The sequence below is a fragment of the Danio aesculapii genome, chromosome 19 (genome assembly GCF_903798145.1).
Source record: "Danio aesculapii chromosome 19, fDanAes4.1, whole genome shotgun sequence".
NCBI lineage: Eukaryota > Metazoa > Chordata > Actinopteri > Cypriniformes > Danionidae > Danio > Danio aesculapii.
Genome location: NC_079453.1, coordinates 43,976,757 through 44,001,535, shown reverse-complemented (window position 1 = coordinate 44,001,535; position 24,779 = coordinate 43,976,757). Strand labels below are relative to the sequence as shown.

The window sequence follows — 24,779 nt, the reverse complement described above, 5'->3', positions numbered from 1 at the left end:
AGTCCAAAGAGAAGTGGACTAATGTTTGTTTTTTATTATTATTTTGTGCTGTATTAATTGATTACTGAGCAGAAATAAATACCACTTTAAAATATAAGGAGTTTTCATGTGATTTTATTAAAGTAGTAATGTTTTGAAATTAATAAAATACATAGTAATCGTGAATCGTTATTATTCCTCAGACTATAATCGTACAACCCAAATCTATAATTGTTGTTTCCCTAGCGTTTAGCTTAATATAAGTCTGAAATTTTGTTCATAAGGGTCTTAAAGTCTTACATTTGACTTTGTGAAACCTGCAGAAATCCTCCATCCAGTGCATTTAGCAGAAAATAGAAGACTGACTGAAGTGAATCAATGCTTATGTTTGTGTAGGTGAGCTGTCTAGGACTTGAGGACAGTGTGGACGGAGACCCCTGTAAATTTGCACTGACCTCCAGAACGTCCAACAGCAGCAAAGAGGCCTTTATTCTGCACTCGAGCCATCCTGGAGTACGACAAGTCTGGATGCTGCAGATCAGCCAAATCCTGGAGAGCCAACGCAATTTCCTCAATGGTAAAGCAAACAACTCAACTCGCTAGTATTGAAGCCTTTTGGGTCATCTCAGAGTTATCAGCAAGATCAAATATGAAAAAGATAAAGCCGTCCTTTCAATCTGTTGAGGGATTCATTCTCAGAAGAAACATTCTAATCAAGATTTTTCTTCTTATTAATGTTGAGTATAGATTCAATATGGATTTGCAAGCTCTCATTTCAATTGGATTAAATTCTTGATTCAATTCAGAGCTAATTTAGATTGAATACAAATGATTCTAATATTTTTCATGAACTGTGAACATCGAGGAAGATTATCAAAGTGTTTTACGTATTCCTGAGATCCTAAACTATAATATCAATCTTGCATGTCCCCAGAATGTATCTGTGAAGTTTCAGCTCATGGATCATTTATTACACCACGTTTTAACCCATTAACTTCCACTCTAATTTAAACACATTTGTGACCAATTTCTTTGGTTAAATTGTTCCTGACTCAACTCCATGGTAACCTACTGTTCATGTACAAAAGCACCAGGCACTTACAGTGAACACAAAGGGTTCAATTCTACTTTTTGATTGGATCACAATACATGCTGTATTCAAAAAACGAGGGTGATGCCTTTACAGCTTTTGCCTAAGATACTCAAGCAAAATATCTGCATGTGTTTTAAGCTGTTAGCACACATTGCGCTGCCCATGCAACACTGAGTCATTAGTTACATGAGTCCAGTAATTCTAATGGGTTAAAGTCATTTTACTCTGGTCAAATGTGGTTTTCTGAGGACGTTCCCTCCTAAAATCTGAATAACCGGAGTTATAATAATTGGTAAGTTAATATAATAATAGTAGTGCTGGGTAAAGATTAATCGCGATTAATCACATCCAAAATAAAAGTTTGTTTTGACATAATATGTGTGTCTGTGTACTATATATATTTATTATGCATATGTGATGCACACACACACACACATGAAGCAAAACTATGCAAAATAGCTTTGTTATATCGATATTTAAATGTATATATAAAGTTTGTATCGTATACATATATATTTTATGTCTAAATATAAAAATTTTCTCAAACATATGCATGCATGTCTGTACTTAAATATACATAATAAATATACACAGTGCACACACATATACAGTTGACGTCAGAATTATTAGTTCTCCTGAATTATTTGCCTCCCTGTATATTTTTTCACCAATTTCTGTTTAACTGAGTGAGGATTTTTCAACACATTTCTAAATCAGAATCAGTTTTATTGCCAAGTGTGCTTCACACACACAAGGAATTTGTTTTGGCTACAGAAGCTTCCAGTGTACATAAAGTGACAAGTGACAACACAAAATAAATCTGAAAAAATAAAATAATAATAATAAAAAATGATGAACATTAAACAGATGCGGTTAGTCAAGTTATTTAAACATGATAGTTTTAATAACTCATTTCTAATAACTGATTTCATTTATCTTTGTCATGATGACAGCACATAATATTTTACAAGATATTTGTCAAGATACTAGTTTTCAGCTTAGTCACATTTAAAGGCTTAACTAGGTTGATTAGGCATTTATTATGATGGTTTGCTCTGTAGACAATTGAAAAATTATTGCATAAGAGCTAATAATATTGACCTTAAATGGTTTTTAAAAATTAAAAACTGCTTTTATTCTAGCTGAAATAAAACAACTAAATAAAATAAAGATTTTCTTCAGAAGAAAAAATATTATAGGAAATACTGTGAAAATTTCCTTGATCTGTTATACATCATTTGGGAAATATTTGAAAAATTCACAGGAGGACTAATCATTTCCACTGTATATTATGTCAAAACAAACTTTAGTTATGTATGCTATTAATCACGAGTAATTTTGCCCAGCACTAAACAATAGATCATCTCACCACGTGCCTTTCCTCCTGTAGCACTTACATCTCCTATAGACTACCAGAGGAACCACGTGGAGGGCCCTGGTGTGTCAGGCAGCGGTGTACAGGCTGGAGGCAGCGGGGGGCAGATGATGGCCCCTGGAGGAGGCGGAGGGGTCCCGGCTGGGCCGGGGTCCCGTTCTCGTCCATCCCGTATCCCCCAGCCCTCGCGCTTGCCTCAACCGCTCCGTCATCACTCTCCCGCCCTGGGGCCCGGAGCCCACGAGCATGACGGCCCCGACAAACTATCAGGTATGTCCCCAAGACCTCTCTCCAGGGGTCCCTCACCCTCATGCACCACAGAGCCCGAACCAAAGGTGAAGCTACCTGCGAGCCCTCACCCCAAACAGACGGACTCTACAGAAATCCCACCCAAAGAGATCCCACGAGCCACTGTGGCCCCGCTGGCCCTTGTCAAACCCAGACCTGGAACGGTTTCTCCAATGGCCTCTCCGTTAGCCACACCTGCTTTCAAAGACTCCATTCCACCCTGCAGTCCCGGCCCGAAGACTGGCAGCAGCTCATTCTGGAGCTCAGTTCCCGCGTCCCCCGCCAGCAGGCCCGCTTCCTTCACCTTCCCTGGGGACGCCTGTGACACGCTGAGCCGACCAAATCACAACCAGAGTCAGCGGCACTCCACGCACAGTAAAGACGCAGACCGTATGAGCACCTGCTCCTCTACCAGTGAGCAGTCTATCCAGTCCACTCAGAGCAACGGGGTAAGAGACACTCCCGGCCAACCGCAGCGCTTCAGCTCTGACTCTCTAACACCCCCTGGACTCTGTCTGATTTCTGCTTCTCTAACCTGGTTTCTACTCTGTGGACTTCCAGCAGATCCTTTATGCTCAGACATCTAACAGTTCTGCTTCTGGCCACATACTAACTGTGTGTAAAACAAGAACCAGGATTTCCCTGCTCTTCGTCTCAACTTGCTTTCTTTCTAAGGGTTTCATAATATGCTTAATAACATAATATGCATAATAACACAGAAAACTGATACTCACCCGGGTGTCATTCTAATGTTGAATGCCCTTGTTTTCATATATTTTTTGAAAGGTCCTGCTCGTGCTTGGCCATATATTGCAGTGCATAGTGACCAGCATTACATTTTATATTAAAAGATTAGGGGTGCATCGAAAAGAAAATTCTAAACTGAGTTTATTGAATTATATACAGTCAAGCCTGAAGTTCTTCATACCCCTGGCAAATTCTGACTTGAAGTTTTTGTTCAGATGTAAATAAAAGTTAAGAAATATATTTTACTCACAATTATGCCTCTTTTACATCCTCTTATGATCTTTTATGAGACGTCTGTGTCATTTGTGGCCCAAAAACAACTTTCTGGTTGAATAAAAGTAAATCTAAGTCAGAATTTTCAAGGTTGACTGCATATATAAAGTAAATTTTGTTTTTAAATGAACTCAATAACTTAAATTATAGTGTTTTTAAACACAGTATAGCACATATAACCACATTGTATTGACAGTAAAATTTGGCAGTGAAAAAGTGAAGAGTTTTTTTTCTAGTGTTGCCATGACAGCACAGTAATACTATTGCAAGCCATAGATATATACACTAGATATTGCATATGGACCCTGAGCATCCGTCAATAGCGTTGTCACATTTGTACAGTGGTCCCAGGACAAATGTCATTCAACCGCACTAGTCAAGACAGTGTTACTATGTGAAGATGCTGGACCTTAGCGCTGTCTATGGGTGTAGTAACGAGCAAACAAAGAAAACAAAGTACAAAGGTAGAACATTTCATAGGTAAGATTTAGTTTTTTACGTTTTTGTATGTTATGAACTTTTGTGCTAAACAGGTAACGTTATTGATGACAATACAGCTGCATTCACCATAAGGCAACGTAGCACAAACTCAAACTAAATACTCGGCTTATGCTAGTTTTGTTGAATAAAATCAGCAAACAATGCAAAAGAAATATGACAACGAGATGCTGCGGTGCCAGAAACTTGTATTAATGTGGCTAAGTGAATCGTTCATAATGGAGATTCATTCACAAACTGATCGCTCCCTCCGTCAGTATGAGAAGTGAAAGCAGGAGAGGAGGTGTGTTTCAGGACACGGATTAGATCAAATTTAACAGGGAGGGTGGATAGTACATTTCCATACACACAAATACAAGCTTTTTGTCAGGAATGCCTGTGCGATCACTTATCCATCAATGTAGAAAAGGGATGTAAAATTATAATTTACGTAATAAAAAAAAAATTACATACTGACCTTACAAAACTCCCAATCATAGATATGTGTGTATATCGCTGGCTCTAGATGGCCACAGTCCTCCACTGCAGCTGGGTCCCGCATTCATTTCAAAGGAGCGCTACCCTGTTCTAAAATGGCGGCTCTATTGACGCATTCCTTCCAATAGACAACAACAGGGTAGGCGACATCTAATGTATATATCTATGATTGCAAGCAGCAGGAAAAATTATACTACATTAGAAATGTCCTGTCGGTGCGTTATTTGAGTGGACTTTGCTTTCCCAGTGAGCATGCGTGGTTCATGTATAGATACAGTACAGTATGTATACGGGTACATGAGCAGAATATCCACAGAATATCCTTTGCAGATTTCTCCATGTTGACTTTTAATGTCTTCTGTTTGTCTTATCAAAGGGCTTTTTTGGTGCAAAAAAAAATTTGAACTACCGTGATCACATCTGAAACTAATGCAAGAAACTTCTGTGGATGTTGATGGTCATGTGCCCGAGTACAGATTATTTGGTTTAACAATCTGCTGTAACTAACATGTGTCCTTATCTCACTTTCTCTTCTGTTTCTGATCTTTGCTTTGACTCTTCTGGTAACGCATGTTTTTAATGCAGTGCATTGGCAAGGATAATCAAATGCTGTAAACATTACTCATGATTTTTTGGAATTGTTGTGAAAAGTTTTGTCATGATCAGATGCCAAAAGCCAAGCCAAAATGTTCATTTTATGAATTTACAAGCCTTGATGTTCTGTTAAGTGTGAGGGCCCTTTTGATATAGCTTTGCTACCTCCTAAAAAATAATTATTAAATTGTATTAACGTAATTAGATAAATATATGCCTATATATAGTCTTGTAATATCTACATGTACAATTGAAGTCAAAAATATAAGCCCTCCTGTTAAATTTTTTTATGATATTTAATTAGAAATTTTATTATAAAGGAATTTTTCACAGTATTTCCTATATTTTGTTTACTTCTGGAGAAAGTCTTATTTGTTTTATTTATGCTACATTAAAAGCAGTTTTAATTTTTTTTAAAAGCATTTTAAGGTCAATATTATTAGCCCTCTTAAGCAATATTCTTTTTAGATTGTCTACAGAACAAACCATCATTATACAATGATTTGCCGAATTACCCTAACTTGCCTAGTTAACCTACGTTATAGATATATACACTAGGTATTGCATACGGACCATGAGCATGCGTCAATAGTGCCGCCATATTGGTACAGTGCTCCCAGGACAAATGTCATTCAATCACATTCAATGTAAAGCTGCTGGACTTTTAGTGTCGTGTACGGGTGTAGTAACGACAAACAAAGAAATCACAAAACCACAAACAAAGGCAGAACATTTCATGGGTAAGATTTAGTTTATGTTTTTGTATGTTATAAATTTTTGTGCTCAACAAGTAATGTTATTGATGATAATACAGTCTCTTACTGCACTCACCATCAGGCAAAGTAGCACCAACTTGCACTAAATCAAGGCTTATGCTAGTTTTATTGAAGCAAAGAATGTAAATGAAATATGACAACAAGATGCTGCGGTGCCAGAAACTTGTATTAATGTCAGCTAAGTGAACGAGTCGTTCAAAACGGAGATTTATTCCAAACGAATCGCTCCCTCGATTAGAATTAGAAGTGAATACAGGAATGGGGGGGTGTTTCAGGACACGGATTTTGTCAAATTTATCAGAGGAGGAGGATAATACATTTCCATGCACACAAACACTCTTTGTCAGCAATGCCCGTGCGGTCACTCATCCATCGATGTGGAAAAGTGATGTACAATTATCATTTTGGTACTTAAAAAAAAAAATTTGCATACTGACCCGATCATAAACTCCCGATCATAGATATATATGTATATATGTGTATATATCTCTGATTCTGGATGGCCAGTCCTCCACTACACCTTGGTCCCACATTCATTTCAAAGAAGCGCTACCCTGTACTAAAATGGCGGCTCTATTGACGCATTCCTTCCTATAGACAACGATAGCGTAGGAAACATCTAATGTAAATATCTATGAACTTACTTAACCTAGTTAAGCCTTTAAGTTGCACTTTAAGCTGAATACTAATACCTTGAAAACATCTAGTAAAATATTATGTACTGTCATCATGGCAAAGATAAAAAGAAATCAGTTATGATTAATGAGTTATTAATACTAATATGTTTAGAAATGTGTTGGAAAAAATTCTCCATTAAACAAAAAATGGGTAAAAAAAATATACTGGAAGGCTAAAAATTCTGACTTCAGCTGTATTTAAACAGAACATGAAGGCTAAAGTATAAAGTGTCTCTGGTAATAATTGTGTGTATGTGTGTGTGTGTGTCTGCAGAGTGAAAGCAGCAGCAGCAGCAATATCTCCACCATGTTGGTGACTCAGGACTATGTGGCTCTGAAAGAGGATGAGATTAATGTGGGTCAGGGGGAGGTGGTGCAGATCCTGGCCTCCAATCAGCAGAATATGTTCTTGGTGTTTCGCGCCGCTACTGAGCAGTGTCCTGCCGCCGAGGGCTGGATCCCCGGATACGTGCTGGGACACACATCCGCCATCATCCCCGACATTTCAGACGGAACCATAAAGTAAGAGCGGTTACATAACACATGATGTGTGTGTTTTATATAGGCTATATAGCTATAAAACCATCACAAGTGCTTATGTGCTTGTTACAGCCCAACAGTAGTTATCATCTGTTTCAGTCTTCAATGAATTCACAATTTGTTGACTATTTTTGCATTCTGGGACATTCTGGAAAAAAGAAAAACCTAAATGGAAACATTTGATTGTCACCATGATATCACTGCACAAGAAATTAATTTATTTCTAACAAAACAAAAAATAATAATCAAAATAAATAACCTTTTTAAGCAAAATAGATGTAATTTACACACAAGAAGTGCTAATTATACAATGAAACTGTCTGAGAATTAAATGCTAGAGTAAAGGAAGGGGGGGGGGGGTGTTTGTTTTCGTGTTTTTTGAGAGAGAGAAGAGTGTTTCTACAGGTGGTTTGTGAAACCCACTCACCTGTGTGATCCTCACTTCATAAATGCAGTGCTTTTTTATTTTTTATTCAGATAGACATGGAGTGATTTGAAGAAAATCTCTGGAGCAAATTTGGTTCTGGTTAAAGTGTCAGAGAGATATGCAACGTTAACATGTTGAATTGTTTCCCAGCAGGAAATCATCATCATCATGGCACACATCCCTCCGTATTCGAAAGAAGTCCGAGAAGAGAGAGAAGGACAATAAAAAAGAGGCCAAGCTGGAAAACGGCTACAGAAAATCCAGAGAGGGACTGACCAACAAGGTCTCTGTGAAGGTAACACTGACGGAAACAAACACAGCTCTCAATGTGCTTCATTTTCTGGAAGTCCTTCAACTTAAAACATCTTTCTCCCTATTTTACAGCTTCTAAATCCCAATTATATCTATGACGGTAAGTAGAGCGTCTTTATTAATACATCGTTTTGTGGTTTAAGAGAGAGGTCAAGGGGTTGATGGCGTGGATGTTTTTTCCTGCAGTTCCCCCGGAGTTCCTCGTCCCGCTGAGTGAAGTGACCTGTGATAAAGGCGAGTGTGTGACTCTGAGGTGTAAAGTGTGTGGTCGGCCCAAAGCCACGGTCACGTGGAAAGGACCCGAGCAGAAAACGCTCACCAACAACGGCCACTTCAGCATCGCCTACAGGTGAAGAGCAGATTGATTCATTTTTATTAGGTTCATCATTAGTATTTTAGCATGATGGCTCAGTGGTTAGCACTGTTGCGTCACAGCAAGAAGGTTTCTAGGTCAGTTGGCATTTCTGTGTGGAGATTGCATGTTCTCCCTGTGTTCGCGTGGGTTTGCTCTGGTTTCCACCACAGTCCAAAGACAAGCGCTATAGGTGAATTGATCAACTACATTGGATACGTAGTGAATATGGGTGCATGTGAGAGTGTATGGGTGTTTCCCAGTACTGGGTTGCATCCGCTGCGTAAAACATATGCTGGAATAGTTGGCGGTTCATTCCGCTGTGGCGACCCCTAATGAATAAAGGGACTAAGCCAAAGGAAAATGAATGACTCTGAAATGACTATTTTGAGGGATATTTTTCAGTCATTATGACTAAAGTGTTGTGCTTGTACTCTTGGGTCACTAGCTATATTTCTATCCATCTTTATCTATGCATATTGTAATGGATTGCTCAAAGATGTGTATACATTATAAATGCACAGAAAAACATGCTCCGTTGAGTCAGATACTTTTTGTAAACTGATAAAAAGACAGGTGGAAACACGTTTGTGAACCTGAAGCACAAAACCAGACTTATGTTGTACAGGTACTTTGTTTCAAATTTTCATATGTATATTTTTATTCATCTGTCTAAGAGGACAAGAACCACACAGTCACCAGAATCGCATGACAAAAGAATATGATTAAGAACTCTTAAAAGGGCAGACCGGAGTGGAAAATCTCTAGAAGATTGTGCTCATGCAAGTGTGCCATTATCTGATTATAGACAATTTTTTCCAACAATTTAGATAAAAAAGGCAGCTTGGAGATCGGTCTGTAGTTTTGAAATGTGTACGCTGTCTGCCTTAACAGCTCCGCCGACGAGAGTGTCAAAATAGGCTACACTGATCTCATATTTAAAGCATATCAGCAAATCACTTACATTCCTGCATAAAAACCTGCTCTCTAGCATGAAAATGTTGCACGCCATACATCAAATGCATTTAACTATGAAAGATCAAGTTGTTCCATGTGCTGTGGCTTTTTTCCACTTATATAATATGTCTGAAATATTCTGAAGCAGCAACAAAGTTTTGTACTGTCGATATAGTTACATCAGATTCCCGCTTTTTAAAAAAAACATATATAAAATTAGTGTACATCAGTAATTCACCAGAACCTTTTTTCATGTATGTCACTCAAAGAAAACATAGTAAATAACTGGAAATCCGGTGACCGCAGTAATCAAACCCTTGGGAACAACTGTGGTCGGAACCAAAGTTCACAGGACGGTGTTCTCTGGACTCCCCTAAAGCGCTGGACTTCTACATTCTGATTGCTTGTTGCTGACCGCATCATAGCTCATTACCATAAAGTTGACTTGATTTTAATTCTCTTTGATGCCCACACCGACAAAGACGCGTCGCGCCAATCCTCACCGTTTAACGGTGCCAGCTTCTATTGAAAATGAATGACTTCCTGCTACTTTGCTCTCGCCGTCTTTGGTGTGAACGCTCAGTAATAAACTATACTGTACATCAGTGGAAAGCGTATGTTTATTTAACTTTCATATTATGCAATAATCTTAATTTCCCAAAATTGGCCCTTATGCCTTGTTTTGTGGTTAAAAAATCTTGATGGAAATGAAATATTTAGAAAATGCTATTTTTTTTAATTGTACATGTTTGTATTGGTTTATTCTATCTTACATCATTTTTCCTACATGTGTTAATGATTTTTGTATGCATTTACTGTATATATAAGAACAATAAAGATATTAGATATTTCATAAAGCAAGAACAAAATACTGTTTCAGGTTTATTTTAAAATGTCATTTTAACTAAATATAACATGATTTCTTTTATTGCATCATTTTAGCTGATCTAATGCTAAGCTAGGCTAGTTCTTTTTCCTTACCAGTCGGGTTTTAGACCAAATTTATCGACTACTACAGCCTTAATGAAGTTCACTAATGATGTGTTCATATCCTTTGACAAGTCAACCCACTGGTGCAATTTTTATTGATCTCACCAAAGCTTTTGACATGGTTGATCATTATCTTTAGTTAGATAAGTTATATTCTTTAGGCTTTGATCAAAAGTCTCTTTTTTGGTTTAACTCTTACTTTCATAATAGACGTCACAATTTGTTTTATTTAGAGCAGTGGTCACCAAACTTGTTCCTGGAGGGCCGGTGTCCTGCAGATTTTAGCTCCAACCCTAATCAAACACACCTGATCAAGCTAATCAAGGTCTTGCTAGGTGTACTTGAAACATCCAGGCAGGTGTGTTGAGGCAAGTTGGAGCTAAACCCTGCAGGGACACCGGCCCTCCAGGACCGAGATTGGTGACCCCTGATTTAGAGGCTTTAACTCCGAGTATTCAGTTATTGAGAAGGGTGTCCCTCAAGGATCATCACTGGACCCTCTGCTCTTTTGTTTATTTATTAACGATTCGCCTAAATTTTGTTCAGTGTGCCAGATTCGACTTTATGCAGAAGATACTGTGATTTATTTTTCCCACTCTGATATTTCATATATTCAATCTTCTTTGCAGTCAGACTTTAATTCAAGAATGGTTCAATAAAAACAAACTTATACTAAATAAAAAGTAGTAGTATGGTGTTTTTTTAAAAAGTCTCAGCAGTTTCATTCGGTAGACCTAAATATTAGATTCGGTCACAGTTGTCTAATGTTGATGAATTTAAATATCTGGGCCTTTGGCTCGATGCTGATCTGTTCTTTAAACCCCATATTGATTTTATAATTAAAAAGTCATATCGGTGCTTAGGTTCACTTAATCGTTCCTTAATTTTTCCTTAATTGTTTTTCATTTAAAATAAGAAAAAAAATCTCTATTAATTTTCCCTATTATTGATTACGCTAATCTTATTTACAACAATACCTCTGATATTAATTTAAAACCTTTAAATACTGTCTTCAATTCTGTGGCGATTTTTTTACGTTTTTTTTTTAAGTCTCTATAGAATCCATCATTGCATATTATATGAAACTCTTGGTTCGCTTCAACCCAAGTTCCGCAGACAGTATCATTGGTATTTGTTTCTTTTTAAATGTGTTAATTTTAGTTTCCCCTCTTAATTAAAGCAGTTTTTTTGTTCCATTTACCTTATTATATTCGCTTTGTCTTATGCAACAGAATTATTTTTTTGTCCCCAGAATTGCTACAGAAAGTTTCTGTAGGTCCTTTCAATACAAAACTCCTCCCGACTGGAACAATCTCCCTTCCTCTTTCAGATCAGTTAAACCACTTAGTCTTTTCAGGCCTAATTTATTTTATTTTTTGGAAACAACTTGCGAATGTTATTAATATCGGCTCCAGATTAAATGTTTATTATTTATTTGTATATCAAAGTACGGTATGTTGTGTTGTACTCTGTTTGAGTTATGAACTTTTTAGGGACCCCCTTGAAAGTGAGATGATTCATCTCAAGGGGCTTTCCCATTCAATAAATTCAAAATTCCAATGCTTTGGTTTTGTTTGTGTGCTTTTAATCTCAGTGAGACTGGCGAAGCCACGCTGCGGATCGTCGGTGTGACCTCGGAGGATGATGGCATGTACACTTGCATTGCCACGAATGACATTGCCAGTGTGACATCATCAGCCATTCTCAGAGTGCTGGGTAAGAACCAGTTCCCATTCAGACTGGCATTGCAGTGTGAACAGATGTAATGCCCATAAAAGCTTTGAACTTTAGCTTCTTCTTTTTTCCAATCTGGAAATGTAGTTTTCAGGTCTGTGCTCAAAAAAGTGTTATAAACAGTCTATGAATGGATTATCAGTACTCTATAAACATGTTTTAGTACTATTAAATCCTCTAAAAGTACAAAAGAACTTCTAAACGTTGCAGTTTTGCCACATGGAACTTATTTTCTGAATAATACAATAAAGCAAGGCTGGAAATTAACTTACTTTGACTATCTTATACAGGCACGACCAGCGATGGGATCCGGGTCATGTGGAAGGACAACTTTGAGTCCTTCTACACCGAGGTAGCAGAGCTTGGCAGGTGAGACACAGCTGATTTAATCACGCCATATTTATTAGTGTTTCATTCTGAACATTGCTAGACTTCCAGAAAATTAGAAAGCGCTGTATATTTTATTTGTACAGTATCTTTGTGATTGGTCTATTATATTTTATGTAGATGCAATCTCTTACAAAATCATCCTAATGTATGGAAAATTATGAATTCTTTCCAAATAGAGCTATCCATTTCATCTGGTGAAGCTATAGATTCAAAATTGCAGTATATATCGTATAAAAATAAAGTATAGCAATGTCAGTTTTTTCCAATATTGTGCAGCCCAAGTTCATACAGTCATGGAAAACCTGGAAAAGTCATGGAATTTTAACATGGCATTTTCCAGTCCTTGAAGAGTTTTGAATAAACAGAAATGTTTTGGAAAGGTCATGGAAATGAGTTTAACAAATATCTGTATACTTGAGTGTAGGTTAGCTGGCTTCTTTTCTGACCTTGGCCAATCACATGCTCTCACATTATTAGTGCTGTATTGCTATTAGTGCAAATGTATAGGTGACCATCGTCAAGTGGTTGTACATGACCATCCTATTACTCAATCAGAAACCTATAAGTACTTGGGCATTTACATCGACTGTTCTTTCACATGGAAAACACACATTGAGTGGGTTTGTTCTCGTTTACACCAGAGATTGTATTTTTTGCGGAGGTTGCGTCTTTTTGGAGTTAACAAGAAACTCATGATGTTGTTTTATAAAGCAGTTCTTGAAAGCATTGTTAGAGATGGTATCACAGTGTGGTTTGGCAATCTATCTGTTCAGTGTAAATCTAAACTGATGCATCTCTTAAAGACAGCATGGAAAATTGTTGGGCCCGATGAATATTTTAATCCTCGAGTTTTATATGAGAATTGTGTCCTCAATCAGGTGGAAAGGATTGTAAACGATCCAACCCATTTTTTGTTTCCACATTACGAACTGCTTCCCCCTGGTAGAAGATGTAGAGTCCCAAAGTGTAGGTTAAACCTTTATAAGAAATCCTTTGTACCTCTTTCAGTTGGTTTAGTGAATAAGAGTCTATCTTAATTAGCATTATACATTTTGTAACTGTTGTATTTTGTATTGTTTTTATTGCTTGTTTTAGTGAATGTCTGCAGCAATATGGCGATGCCCAAAACAAATTTCAAGGACAATAAAGTTTTATTACTACTTTACTACTACTAGTGCTGTGTCAGCGTTATCTAGATAAATAGTAAAATATTATATAAAAATACATTTCAACTAAATAGATTGTTGAGTGTTTCACGATATACTGTGATAAATTTGAACGTGCATAGTTTTTCTTAATATCTATCACCTATACATAGACGCTACATGAAACATTAGGTCATGAAAATTTACTTGAAAGTCATGGAATTTTAGTAGTAAAAACGTGTATGAACCCTGTACCTATATCAGGAGTTTGAACTGACAAGGCAGTAAAACAGATGCAGGCAGCAGATCATTTGCATATAAACAGATATACAGTTGAAGTCAGAATTATTGTAAAAATATGTTTAACAGAGCAAGGAAATTTTCACAGTATGTCTGATAATATTTTTTCTTCTGGAGAAAGTCTTATTTGTTTTATTTCTGCTAGAATAAAAGCAGTTTTTAATTTTTTTAAATCCATTTTAAGGTCAAAATTATTAGCCCCTTTAAGGTAATTTTTTTCCGATAGTCTACAGAACAAGCCTACCTTGATTACCCTAACAAGCCTAGTTAACCTTATTAACCTAGGTAAGCCTTTAAATGTCACTTTAAGCTGTATAGAAGTGTCTTGAAAAATATTTAGTCAAATATTCTTTACTGTCATCATGGCAAAGATAAAACAAACCAGTTATTTGAAATGAGTTATTAAAACTATTGTATTTAGAAATGAGTTGAAAAAATCTTCTCTGTTAAACAGACTTTGGGGGAAAAAAATAAACAGGGGGGCTAATAATTCTGACTTCAACTGTATAAAAATAGGTTTGTGCCTCCACCCGAAAAGAGGCATCACTATATAAGAAATTATTATGTGTTGTTTTTTTTAGCTAAAACTTCTCTGGCATATTTTGAATGCACATGACTTAACATCTTGTAAACCCTTAAGGCATAATTGGATACACATTAGCTGCATATTACCGTAGCTGAACGCCTCAGACTGTTTTTGTTATAGCATTAGCTCATAATTGTGATGTCGTTGTTTCTCTCTTATAGGGGACGGTTCTCTGTAGTGAAACGCTGTGATCAGAGGGGGTCAAAGCGGACCGTGGCGGTCAAGTTTGTCAATAAGAAACTGATGAAGCGAGACCAGGTGACCCATGAGTTCAGTGTCCTACAGAGACTCCAACACCCTCATCTGGTCAGACTGCTGGACACCTTCGAGACCTCCAGCAGCTACGCACTGGTCCTGGAGATGTGAGAACACACATACAGTACACACACTCACACACTGGCTCTCAGTAGCTGGGTTTTCATTCCAACAAATTATGTGCATTTATTTATCAAGTTGTTAGAGCAGTCGACTGTAGTATTGGTAACCTAGCAACCAACAGTAAACAAGGCAAGCATAATGGAGACCGCTGATTGATCGTGTGGGTGTAATATTTGCTATGTTTATTCAGCAAATGTATTCCCATCTCACATTATTCATATGAACCCTTTTTCACACCTTCAAGACCTCCAGCAGTTATACAATGGTCCTGGAGATGTGAGAACACACACACACACTTGCAGTATACACACATTCACACACTGGCTCGCATTAGCCAAGTTTTCATTCTAACGTGAAGCCAATTTTGCAAATAAAGCAAATTATGTGCGTTTCCATCATGTTTTTAGAGCAGCCGACTATAGTATTGGTAACCTAGCAACCAACAGTAATCAAGGCAAGCGTAATGGAGACACCTGATTGGTCATGTGGGTGTAATATTTGCCATGTTTATTCAGCGAATGTGTTTCCATCTCACATTATTCATATTAACACACACACACACACACACACACACACACATGCTGACTCTCAGTAGCTGAGTTTTCATTCTAACGTGACACAAATCGTTTCAGTTAGCAAATTATGTGCGTTTCCATCAAGTTTTTAGAGCAGCCAACTGTAGTATTGGTAACCTAGCAACCAACTGTAATCAAGGCACGCATAATGGAGACACCTGATTGGTCATGTGGGTGTAATATTTGCCATGTTTATTCAGCGAATGTGTTTCCATCTCACATTATTCATATTAACACACACACACACACACACATGCTGACTCTCAGTAGCTGAGTTTTCATTCTAACGTGACACAAATCGTTTCAGTTAGCAAATTATGTGCGTTTCCATCAAGTTTTTAGAGCAGCCAACTGTAGTATTGGTAACCTAGCAACCAACTGTAATCAAGGAAAGCATAATAGAGACATCTGATTGGTCATGTGGGTGTAATATTTGCTATGTTTAGTCAGCAAATCTGTTTCCATCTCACATTATTCAAATTAACCCTTTTTCACACCTTCAAGACCACCAGCAGCTACGTAATGGTCCTGGAGATGTGAGAACACACACACATGCAGTATAAACACATTCACACACTGGCTCACAGTAGCCAAGTTTTCATTCTAACGTGAAGCCAATTTTTTTCAAAGTTTGCAAATAAAGCAAATTATGTGCATTTCCATCATGTTTTTAGAGCAGCCGACTGTAGTATTGGTAACCTAGCAACCAACAGTAATCAAGGCAAGTATAATGGAGGCACCTGATTGGGTGTAATATTTGCTATGTTTATTCAGCGAATGTGTTTCCATCTCACATTATTCATATTAACCGTTTTCACACCTTTGAGACCTTCAGTAGTTACGCACTGGTCCTCGAGATGTGAGAACACACACCCACATGCAGTACACACACTCTCATTAGTCGGGTTTTCATAGTAACATAAAGCAAATATTTTCAAATTTTGCAAATAAAGCAAATTATGTGCGTTTCTGTCAAGTTTTTAGAGCAGTCAACTGTAGTATTGGTAACCTAGCAACCAACAGTAATCAAGGCAAGCATAATAGAGGCACCTGATTGGTCATGTGGGTGTAATATTTGCTATGTTTATTTAGCGAATGTGTTTCCATCTCACATTATTCATATTAACCGTTTTCACACCTTTGAGACCTTTAGTAGTTACGCACTGGTCCTCGAGATGTGAGAACACACATGCAGTACACACACACACACACACACACACACACGCTCACACGCTGACTCTCATTAGTTTTCATAGTAACATAAAGCAAATATTTTCAAAGTTTTAAAAATAAAGCAAATTATGTGCGTTTCTGTCAAGTTTTAGAGCAGCCAACTTTAGTATTGGTAACCTAGCAACCAACAGTAATAAAGGCAAGCATAACGGAGACACCTGATGTGTCATGGGTCATGTGGGTGTAATATTTGCTATGTTTATTTAGCAAATGTGTTTCCATCTCACATTATTCATATTAACACACACACACACACACAAATGCTGACTCTCATTCTAACATGCAGCAAATCGTTTCAGTTTGCAAATAAAGCAAATTATGTGCGTTTCCATGAAGTTTTTAGAGCAGCCGACTAGTATTGTTAACCTAGCAGTAATCAGGACAAGCATAATGGTTTGATTGTTTACGTGGGTGTAATGTGTTTTCATCTCCCATAGTTTACATTACTCTTGTTCACACAAGTTCAAAACCACCTCAAGTGACTGTAAAAACTTTTTAGCAAAATTAAAGTCAATAAATTCAATATTTGTCATTTCCATCACTCATTTCTTCTGCTGTACTTCAAAATGTGCATTAACCCACTGATGTTCCTGTGTGTGTGTTTGCGCAGGTCTGATCAGGGCCGTCTGCTGGACTACATTGTGAGCTGGGGGAATCTCACTGAGGAGAAAGTGGCCTTTTACCTCCGGGACATTTTAGAAGCTTTGCAGTACCTGCACAACTGCAGAATAGTCCATCTGGATCTAAAGGTCAGTGTTCATTTGACAATATTATACAGTATGCACACAGTGTTTATAATGAATAAGAATAAATATGGCCCTTTTAATATATAAACTATAAACTAATATTTAAGTAAATTTTTGACCAGAACATTTCACTTTTCTTAGTTTTGGTATGTTCCATGTAAACACACACATTGTTTTAACCTTAGTTAAAGGCACAGTTTGTCATTTTCACCACTAGAGAGTGTGTATTCACAACAAACAAAGGCGTAGTTTGATGACTGTGTGACTGAGTGTGGAATGATGGGAGGGAATGCTCTTGAACACCATGGGCCCTATTATACACTCAGCGCAATAAGGCGGAAGATGTGTTTTGCGTGATGTGTTGCTATTTTCAGACCAGCGCAACCCTAATTTTCACGTTTTGCGCCATGTTGTTTAAATGGCAAATCCGTTTGCGCCACTCATGGGTGTGCTGGTCTTTAAAGGAGGAGTGTTAAGGTGCATTGTTGACACGTTGCTATTTTGAGAAACTGGAATAGACCACACCATTGACCAAGTAAAAGCTGGTCTAAAGTCCAGCACAGAGCATGTTAGTTATGCGCCTATGCAGGTTCAAACACTTAATACACACAGGATGTACAGCAATACACAAAAATCTTCACATATATAAAACTAGGCATGGGACAATAACGGTTTTCAAGGTATACCACGGTTTGGATAAGTCAAGGTTTTAAAACTGCCAAAATTTTCTGTAATACTGTTCCTAAGGTATGTGTAAGATTTTTTTATTTACATTTTTTTGTTTTGTTTTTTAGGACAGCAGTATCTCCAGCAGAAAAAAAATATCCAAAGATGCCGTTTTAAATTGTAAAGAAATCAGTGTTTTTGAAACAGCAAAAGTCAATGATTCATTTGAATTATTCAGCCTGACATGTTTACTGCTTCAAAATATTATAAATCTTTCAAAAAATAAGAAATATTGTTTTCAAAGGGGAAAAGGTTTTTGTTTTTTACCCAGACATTTAAAAAGAATATATTTTAGAGCAGTGAGCACAATACTGTGATACCGTGATATTTTTATCCTAGGGTATCATACCGTCAGAATCTTATAATGGCCCATGCCTAATGAAAACAAAGGATTAAAATGTTACAAAAATTATTATTTTCTACATAAATATAAAAACCTCCATGCCTTCTTCATGTCGGGAGGCTTTTTTTAGTAAATTCATGACAATTTGTAAGGTTATTATATAAAATATAAGGTTATTATAATTAGCGGTATTATTAATTATATGCATATTTATATTTGTTTTTTTAATAAAACAAGCTTAGATTTGTCCACCTGTCAGGTTTCGGAGACGTATGCATCACCATATGGGGCATAAGAATAAGATGTGTGTTATAAAACGATTCATTATTATTGTTTATTTATTTGTTTGCTGGAAATTAGAACTGAATTTAGAAATAGTTTTGAAACAAATCTTTGCGCTTAAACTAAATTAAATATGTAGGCTAGTGGATGTCTCCAGTGGAGTGTGTACAACACCGTTTCCTTATCCAAGAAAGTAAAGGGTAAAAGTAATGTAAAGAGGCAGAATGGAGGAGGCTTATTCTTTACTCTTGCGCTGGAGATGGTCTGTTCAACTGTTTTCTCGCTAGTATAGCGTTCAGTTTTTCCACTTACAAAGTCCGCCATGTAAATAGCAACTGCGCCATGGCGCAACGCAACTGACTCTTAATGGGAGGCTCTGATTGGTTAAATGCACGTTATACTCAAAACACACAGATAACTCATTAAGAGAATAAGCTCAACCCTGTTAGACCATGCACTGGGGGGCAGAGCATGTTTTTCTGTCCTTAAAATAGCAAAAGTGGATTCAGACGCCCCTTAATGTTTTTTCGCCATATGCTTTAGACTTTGCTCCTAGATTGTTAAAATAGAGCCCCTTGATTAGTTGGATCAGAGTAGTCTTGAACACTTTGATAAGCTGTGGGGTTGGAGCAAAACTTGGAGCTGTGGCTGAGACCTATGACCTAGCAAGAGCTTGATTAGCTGGTTCAGGTGTGTCTAATAGGGTTGGAACTGAACTCTGCAGGACACCTGCCCTCCAGGACTGAGTTTGGGAACCCTTGCCTTAGAGGTTCAGTCAAAGTTCAGACTAGTGCCTCATTTAAAAGTGACACTAATGTTGTGTTCTGTGTTCAGCCTGAGAATCTGGTGGTGGAGCAGAGCCCGTCTCAGCCGCTGGTCAAGCTGACGGACTTCGGCGATGCTGTGCAGCTCAACTCCACGCCGTACGTTCACCCTCTGCTGGGGAGCCCGGAGTTCGCAGCCCCTGAGCTGGTCCTCGGGGACCCTGTCTCTCTGTCCTCCGACCTGTGGAGTCTGGGGGTCCTGACGTACGTCATGCTTAGCGGAGCGTCTCCGTTCCTGGATGAGAGCGTGGAGGAGACTTGCCTCAACATCTGCCGCTTGGACTTCAGCTTTCCTGATGACTACTTCCAGGGCGTGAGTCAGGCGGCGCGTGATTTTATGTGCCTGCTGCTCCGGATAGAGCCGTCCAAGCGTCCACCAGCCACCTCATGTCTACAGGAGCCCTGGCTGAGAGCCGGCGGGGGCCGACGTTCAGCCGAATGCATCGATACCTCCAGACTGATCTCCTTCATCGACCGACGCAAACACCAGAACGACCTGCGGCCTCTCACTGGCATCAGAGCCTTCCTGCAGACTCGATTACAGCCCAGGATCTGAGCCAATGAAATAATCTCATCCTCTTTCTGATGCCTTCAGTCCTGAGCCAATCAAAATGTGTGAGCATATCAGAGCCTTGATTTGCTGCTGCTGCTGCCTCCTTTCCAGACTTGTAAGCAGAGATTAAAACCATTTAAATATAAATATATATATATGGAAATCAAATATTTCTCCGATTTGCTGAATGATCAACAAATCTACGTAAAAGGACTCTTATTTTGTGTGTGACCTGCACAAGAGGTTTTTAAGGAAAGCGATGCAAATGCCATTTTAGCGGAGAACAACTTTGTTTTGCCCTTTTGTTTTGCCTGAGCCAGACAGCGAGCGGCTTCTTCTCTGCTTTTATTTTGTTTGTTTTTTCTTCCAGTGTTCGACATTTCGTAGAGCGCGTAAATAAACCACGTTTTCAGGTACATCTTTCAATAAAAACAAAAAAAAATAACAAAAAACATGAATGAGCGCAATTAAAATGCCGTTTTAAGTGAAAGCTTGTTTTGGTCTACTAGTGTAATTAGTTGCTTAATTCAACGACGACGATGGTGATGATGATGATGATGATATTTAGCTGCGAAATTTTTACCGAATGCAAGTTAAATTTGTTTCGCTGGTAACGCTTCATAATAACTACACACTATCAATCATTTATTAAGCATTAGCAAATAGTTAATGCAGTATTTGTTAAGGATAAACTCTCCATTATAAGATGTTAGTAAGCAGTTTATAAATACAGCTACAAATGCTCTATTATTGACTTATAAGGGTTTATAACATGCTTAATGATTGTATTTTCATACTTTGTTAATGATTACATTTAAAACACAGGTCTCAAACTGGATTCCTGGAGGGCTGCAGCTCTGCACAGTTTTGCGCTAACCCTAATCAAACACAGCTGCTCCAGCTAATCAAGGTGTTCAAGATCACTAGACACTATTAAGCAGGTGTGCGTTGTAGGTGGTTGGAGCTAAACTATGCAGAGCTGCGGCTCTCCAGGATTTGCGCTTGAGACCATTGATTTAAAGTATTAAATTTTATTTTATTTTTCTTACAAACTAGTTATTAAAGAATAGTTGGTGCTATTTTAAGATCATTCAGAATGCGTAAGTAAATGTGCTTAATGATTGTGTTTTCATACTTTATTACTTAATGATATTCATCTATGTTCATTACTTAAAATTATGCATTACTTACAAACCATTTGTATTTACGAATAGTTGGTGGCTTTTGGAATCATTCAGAATGAGCTAGTTAACGGTTAATAACCTATGCAAATCAACTATTATATATCTTATTATTCAGGCATATAGTAATAGTTACTATGTATGCTAATAAAAGCTTTATTAAGTCAACTTCATGCAGTTGTGTGACCTAATCTATAGTGAGGACTATTCATGCTTTATAAATCGCTTGTCAATGACAGTTAAAGGCTCGGTATCAAGCGAACAATACAATCTAAGAAATAAAATTACTGTAAAGATTAAAACCTTGCCAAATGACAGTAGTGACAAAACAATCAAGTAAATAAAATTGGATAAAACAATACCGATATGTTAATTTAAACATTTATTATGACACAACATTTCTAAGTTATTTAGCGACGTTTACACTAGTCATTAGATTTATTGGAAACACTTTAGTTTAGATCACTATCAACTGCTGGCTCATTACCTGCCTATTATTAAGATATGAACTGTTCTTCAGTAGTTACAAAGTATGATCTCATTCTGCATCCTGAATCCTTCCCAAACCCTAAAGTCAACCTCTACTTTATTAACCATTAGTAAACAGTTCATTAGTAGTTTATTAAACTAGTAATGTTAGTTAATGATCTGTTAATACCATCAATTGTGACCGGGAGTTAGGACGATTCTAAGGGCCCACATACTTAGGGGGCCCCCAGAGATTTAGGGGCCCACGAACCCCCCCACCCTGGCTCTTCATTTTGGTCCACGAATCACCCCCCACTCCCGACAGACCCAACCCCCCCACACGCCTGGTCTTCACTTTGGTTTGCGATTATTCCACATGATTTGGTCAGCAATTTACCCCAACCCCCCACTTCATTTGGTCCCTATCATCCCCCACCCGCCCACTCTTTAACTTTGTTCCGTGATTCAACCCCTACATACCCCCTCCGCCTCATCACTTTGGTATGCGATAACCCCACGTCCTCTGCTTTACTTTGTTTTATAATTCAGCCCCCACATACCCCCCCCCCCCCCCCCATTACTTTAGTCCGACATTACCTCACTTCAACAAACACCCCCAACTTCATTTGGTCCGCGATTACCCCATAACAAACCCCACCCCACCGCTCTTTCTTTTGGTCCCTGATACTACAACACGCCCCCCCAACCCTTTCCCACCCGCCCATGTTTTACTTTGGTCCGTGATTCAACTCCCGGCCCTCCCGCTCTTCATTTTGGTCCATGACCCCCACCACCCACTGCTCATCCATCTACCCCCCCCCCACCCCCCTCTTCACTTTGGTCCACAATTAGCCCACTTCCCCAACTCCCAAATCAAGAATAGAGCATTTGAATCTGTATTTATAAACTGCTTACTAACGTCTATTAATGTAGAGTTAATACTTAACAAATAATGGATGAACTATTTGGTAATGCTTAATAGATGATTCATAGTGTGTGGTTATTATGAAGTGTTACCATTTTGTTTATTTACTACGACTAGAACAAATTGTGTTGTGCAATCTACAGATGTATACGCCTTATTCTATACTACACGTCTGACTTTTCTTTTTCGTTTTTAATATCGATGGCGGTGTAAGCCATACGGCGGCAGGACGGCATCGAACAATGACTGAATACTGTAAACGCACTCCTTTCTGGTTCTTTCCACGTGCAATGTTGCAGCTTCGACAGTTTATGCGACTATTTATTAAAGACATCCGTTAAACCTTTAATAAAAAACGTAGAATCGGTTCTGCTGTTATTTATTGAAGCTGGTCTTTTCGGTTAAGTATTAAACGGCCTGTCCTCTTGGCACTTACGCTAGTCACTTTTCTGTTGAGATATATGCCAAAGCTCTCCCTGCTTTATGAGAATTCGTTTTTCTATTTCTGTTTCAGTCTTCGAAACTCTTATAACGCTTCATAGATGTGACCGGTTGTTTACATAGCTTTACATTGGGATGAATTGTTTAGTTTTTTGATTCGGTGTCCGTTTTATTGACATTTCAAAGATTTGTTTGGTTTTTCGAATGCGAAACGCACCTCCCGTTTAGACTAGATATGGAAGTAATTTCAAAATAGCAGGATATCATGAACAAATAATGTGAAGCCTTTAAATTATGATATTTATCTTGTCATATTGATAGTTTAAGGTCCTTTTTTAGCTCCGAGGTTAGTCGTAAGATGCTCTTGACTTTTTTTATGGTCACTGTGGTGATATTGCAGTTTGTAAACATTGGCCTCTTGCTCGCGTCCTCCATCATTTTTTTTTATTTTCATTTTTATATTTTGAGGCGTATGAAATGTTTCGAGCGGTGGACGGCGACACTTTCCCCGTAGGAATTGTTGATTTTCATCTGTACAGACCCATATCATGTCCCCTAATTTATTTGCCATTGTAAAGTTGTACAGATGCCTTTACAGCGTGGGAACTTGGACTGGATACTTTTTTTTTCTTCTCTCTCATTGAATGTCTGATTTTAGTTCTGATCACATTGTATTTTTAATGTATGTATTATCATTTTAGACTCGTTTTATTTTGATTCTTTTATACTTTCGTTTTTTCTGCATGTGTATATTTCTTTGTACAGAAACCATAAGTGTTTACGCGATATGTGCTGTAAATATCTTCAGTTTTGTCATCGGTTATTTTGGAATTAAACATATTGAACATGCTTGTGCTTGATTTGTTTTCATTTTTTTTTTTGGGGGGGGGGGGGGGGGGGTATTGTTTAGAGCAGAGATGCCCAAACTAGAGCCCGCAGGCCAAATTTGGCCCCTTTGATTGGCCCACCATTCCATCTGAGAAGAGAGAGAGAGGGATGGGAATGCTTTCGAGATTGTCCATTCAAATTTAATGCAATGCTTTGTTTGTTTTATTGTTAAAAGCTAACTGAAATTAAATGTTTCAATTACATTAATCAGGTTGTTTAAATGTAGATACTGTCACCTGACAATGCAGAGGCTTTGGTGAGCAAATCAAGTCTGATTCTGTTTGAATAGGCTAGTGTATTCAGCATTGAACTCCACTGTGTTATAATGAGATATGAGCGTTATAAATGTTTTTATTGCAGTATGTTATCGTTTAAAAAGTTATACTGCATTAGATAATACAGTTTAAAGTCATGTTTTCTGTTTGTTTTGAAATATTCTGAAATAAATGAGGAAATTAGCCATGGCAACTTTAATGTGATATAGTTTGGTACGTTTATCTTCGGCCCATGGCTCTCAATGATATTTAGTTTTTGGCCCTTCATACAAAAAAGTTTGGGAACTTTCTGTCATCATGTACTCTCGCTTAGTCTTTCTTTGTTCTGTTGAACACAAATGAAGTCGTTTAAAATCTATTAGAAAGCTGTAGCCATTGGCATCCAGTATTTGTTTGTCCTCCAGTGTTGGGGGTAACGCATTACAAATAAC

General features: G+C 37.8%; 1 protein-coding gene across 7 annotated transcripts in view; it reads left to right on the top strand.

The window, feature by feature from the left end:
- The window catches only part of trioa (trio Rho guanine nucleotide exchange factor a), a 235,153-nt gene extending 211,119 nt beyond the window's left edge, over window positions 1-24,034 (top strand). For 5 of the 7 annotated variants that reach the window (XM_056479284.1, XM_056479283.1, XM_056479282.1 and 2 more), the window contains 11 exons: window positions 376-556; window positions 2,463-3,184; window positions 7,052-7,299; window positions 7,895-8,039; window positions 8,129-8,156; window positions 8,243-8,405; window positions 11,950-12,071; window positions 12,380-12,458; window positions 14,672-14,872; window positions 17,307-17,445; window positions 19,628-24,034. In XM_056479284.1, the coding sequence (XP_056335259.1) occupies window positions 376-556; window positions 2,463-3,184; window positions 7,052-7,299; window positions 7,895-8,039; window positions 8,129-8,156; window positions 8,243-8,405; window positions 11,950-12,071; window positions 12,380-12,458; window positions 14,672-14,872; window positions 17,307-17,445; window positions 19,628-20,173 (2,574 nt within the window). In that variant the 3' untranslated portion in view covers window positions 20,174-24,034. Of the gene's footprint in view, window positions 1-375; window positions 557-2,462; window positions 3,185-7,051; window positions 7,300-7,894; window positions 8,040-8,128; window positions 8,157-8,242; window positions 8,406-11,949; window positions 12,072-12,379; window positions 12,459-14,671; window positions 14,873-17,306; window positions 17,446-19,627 lie in introns of those variants that run through there. The other 2 variants (XM_056479281.1, XM_056479287.1) reach the window with 2 other exon arrangements.
- The last annotated feature ends 745 nt before the right edge of the window (window positions 24,035-24,779 follow it).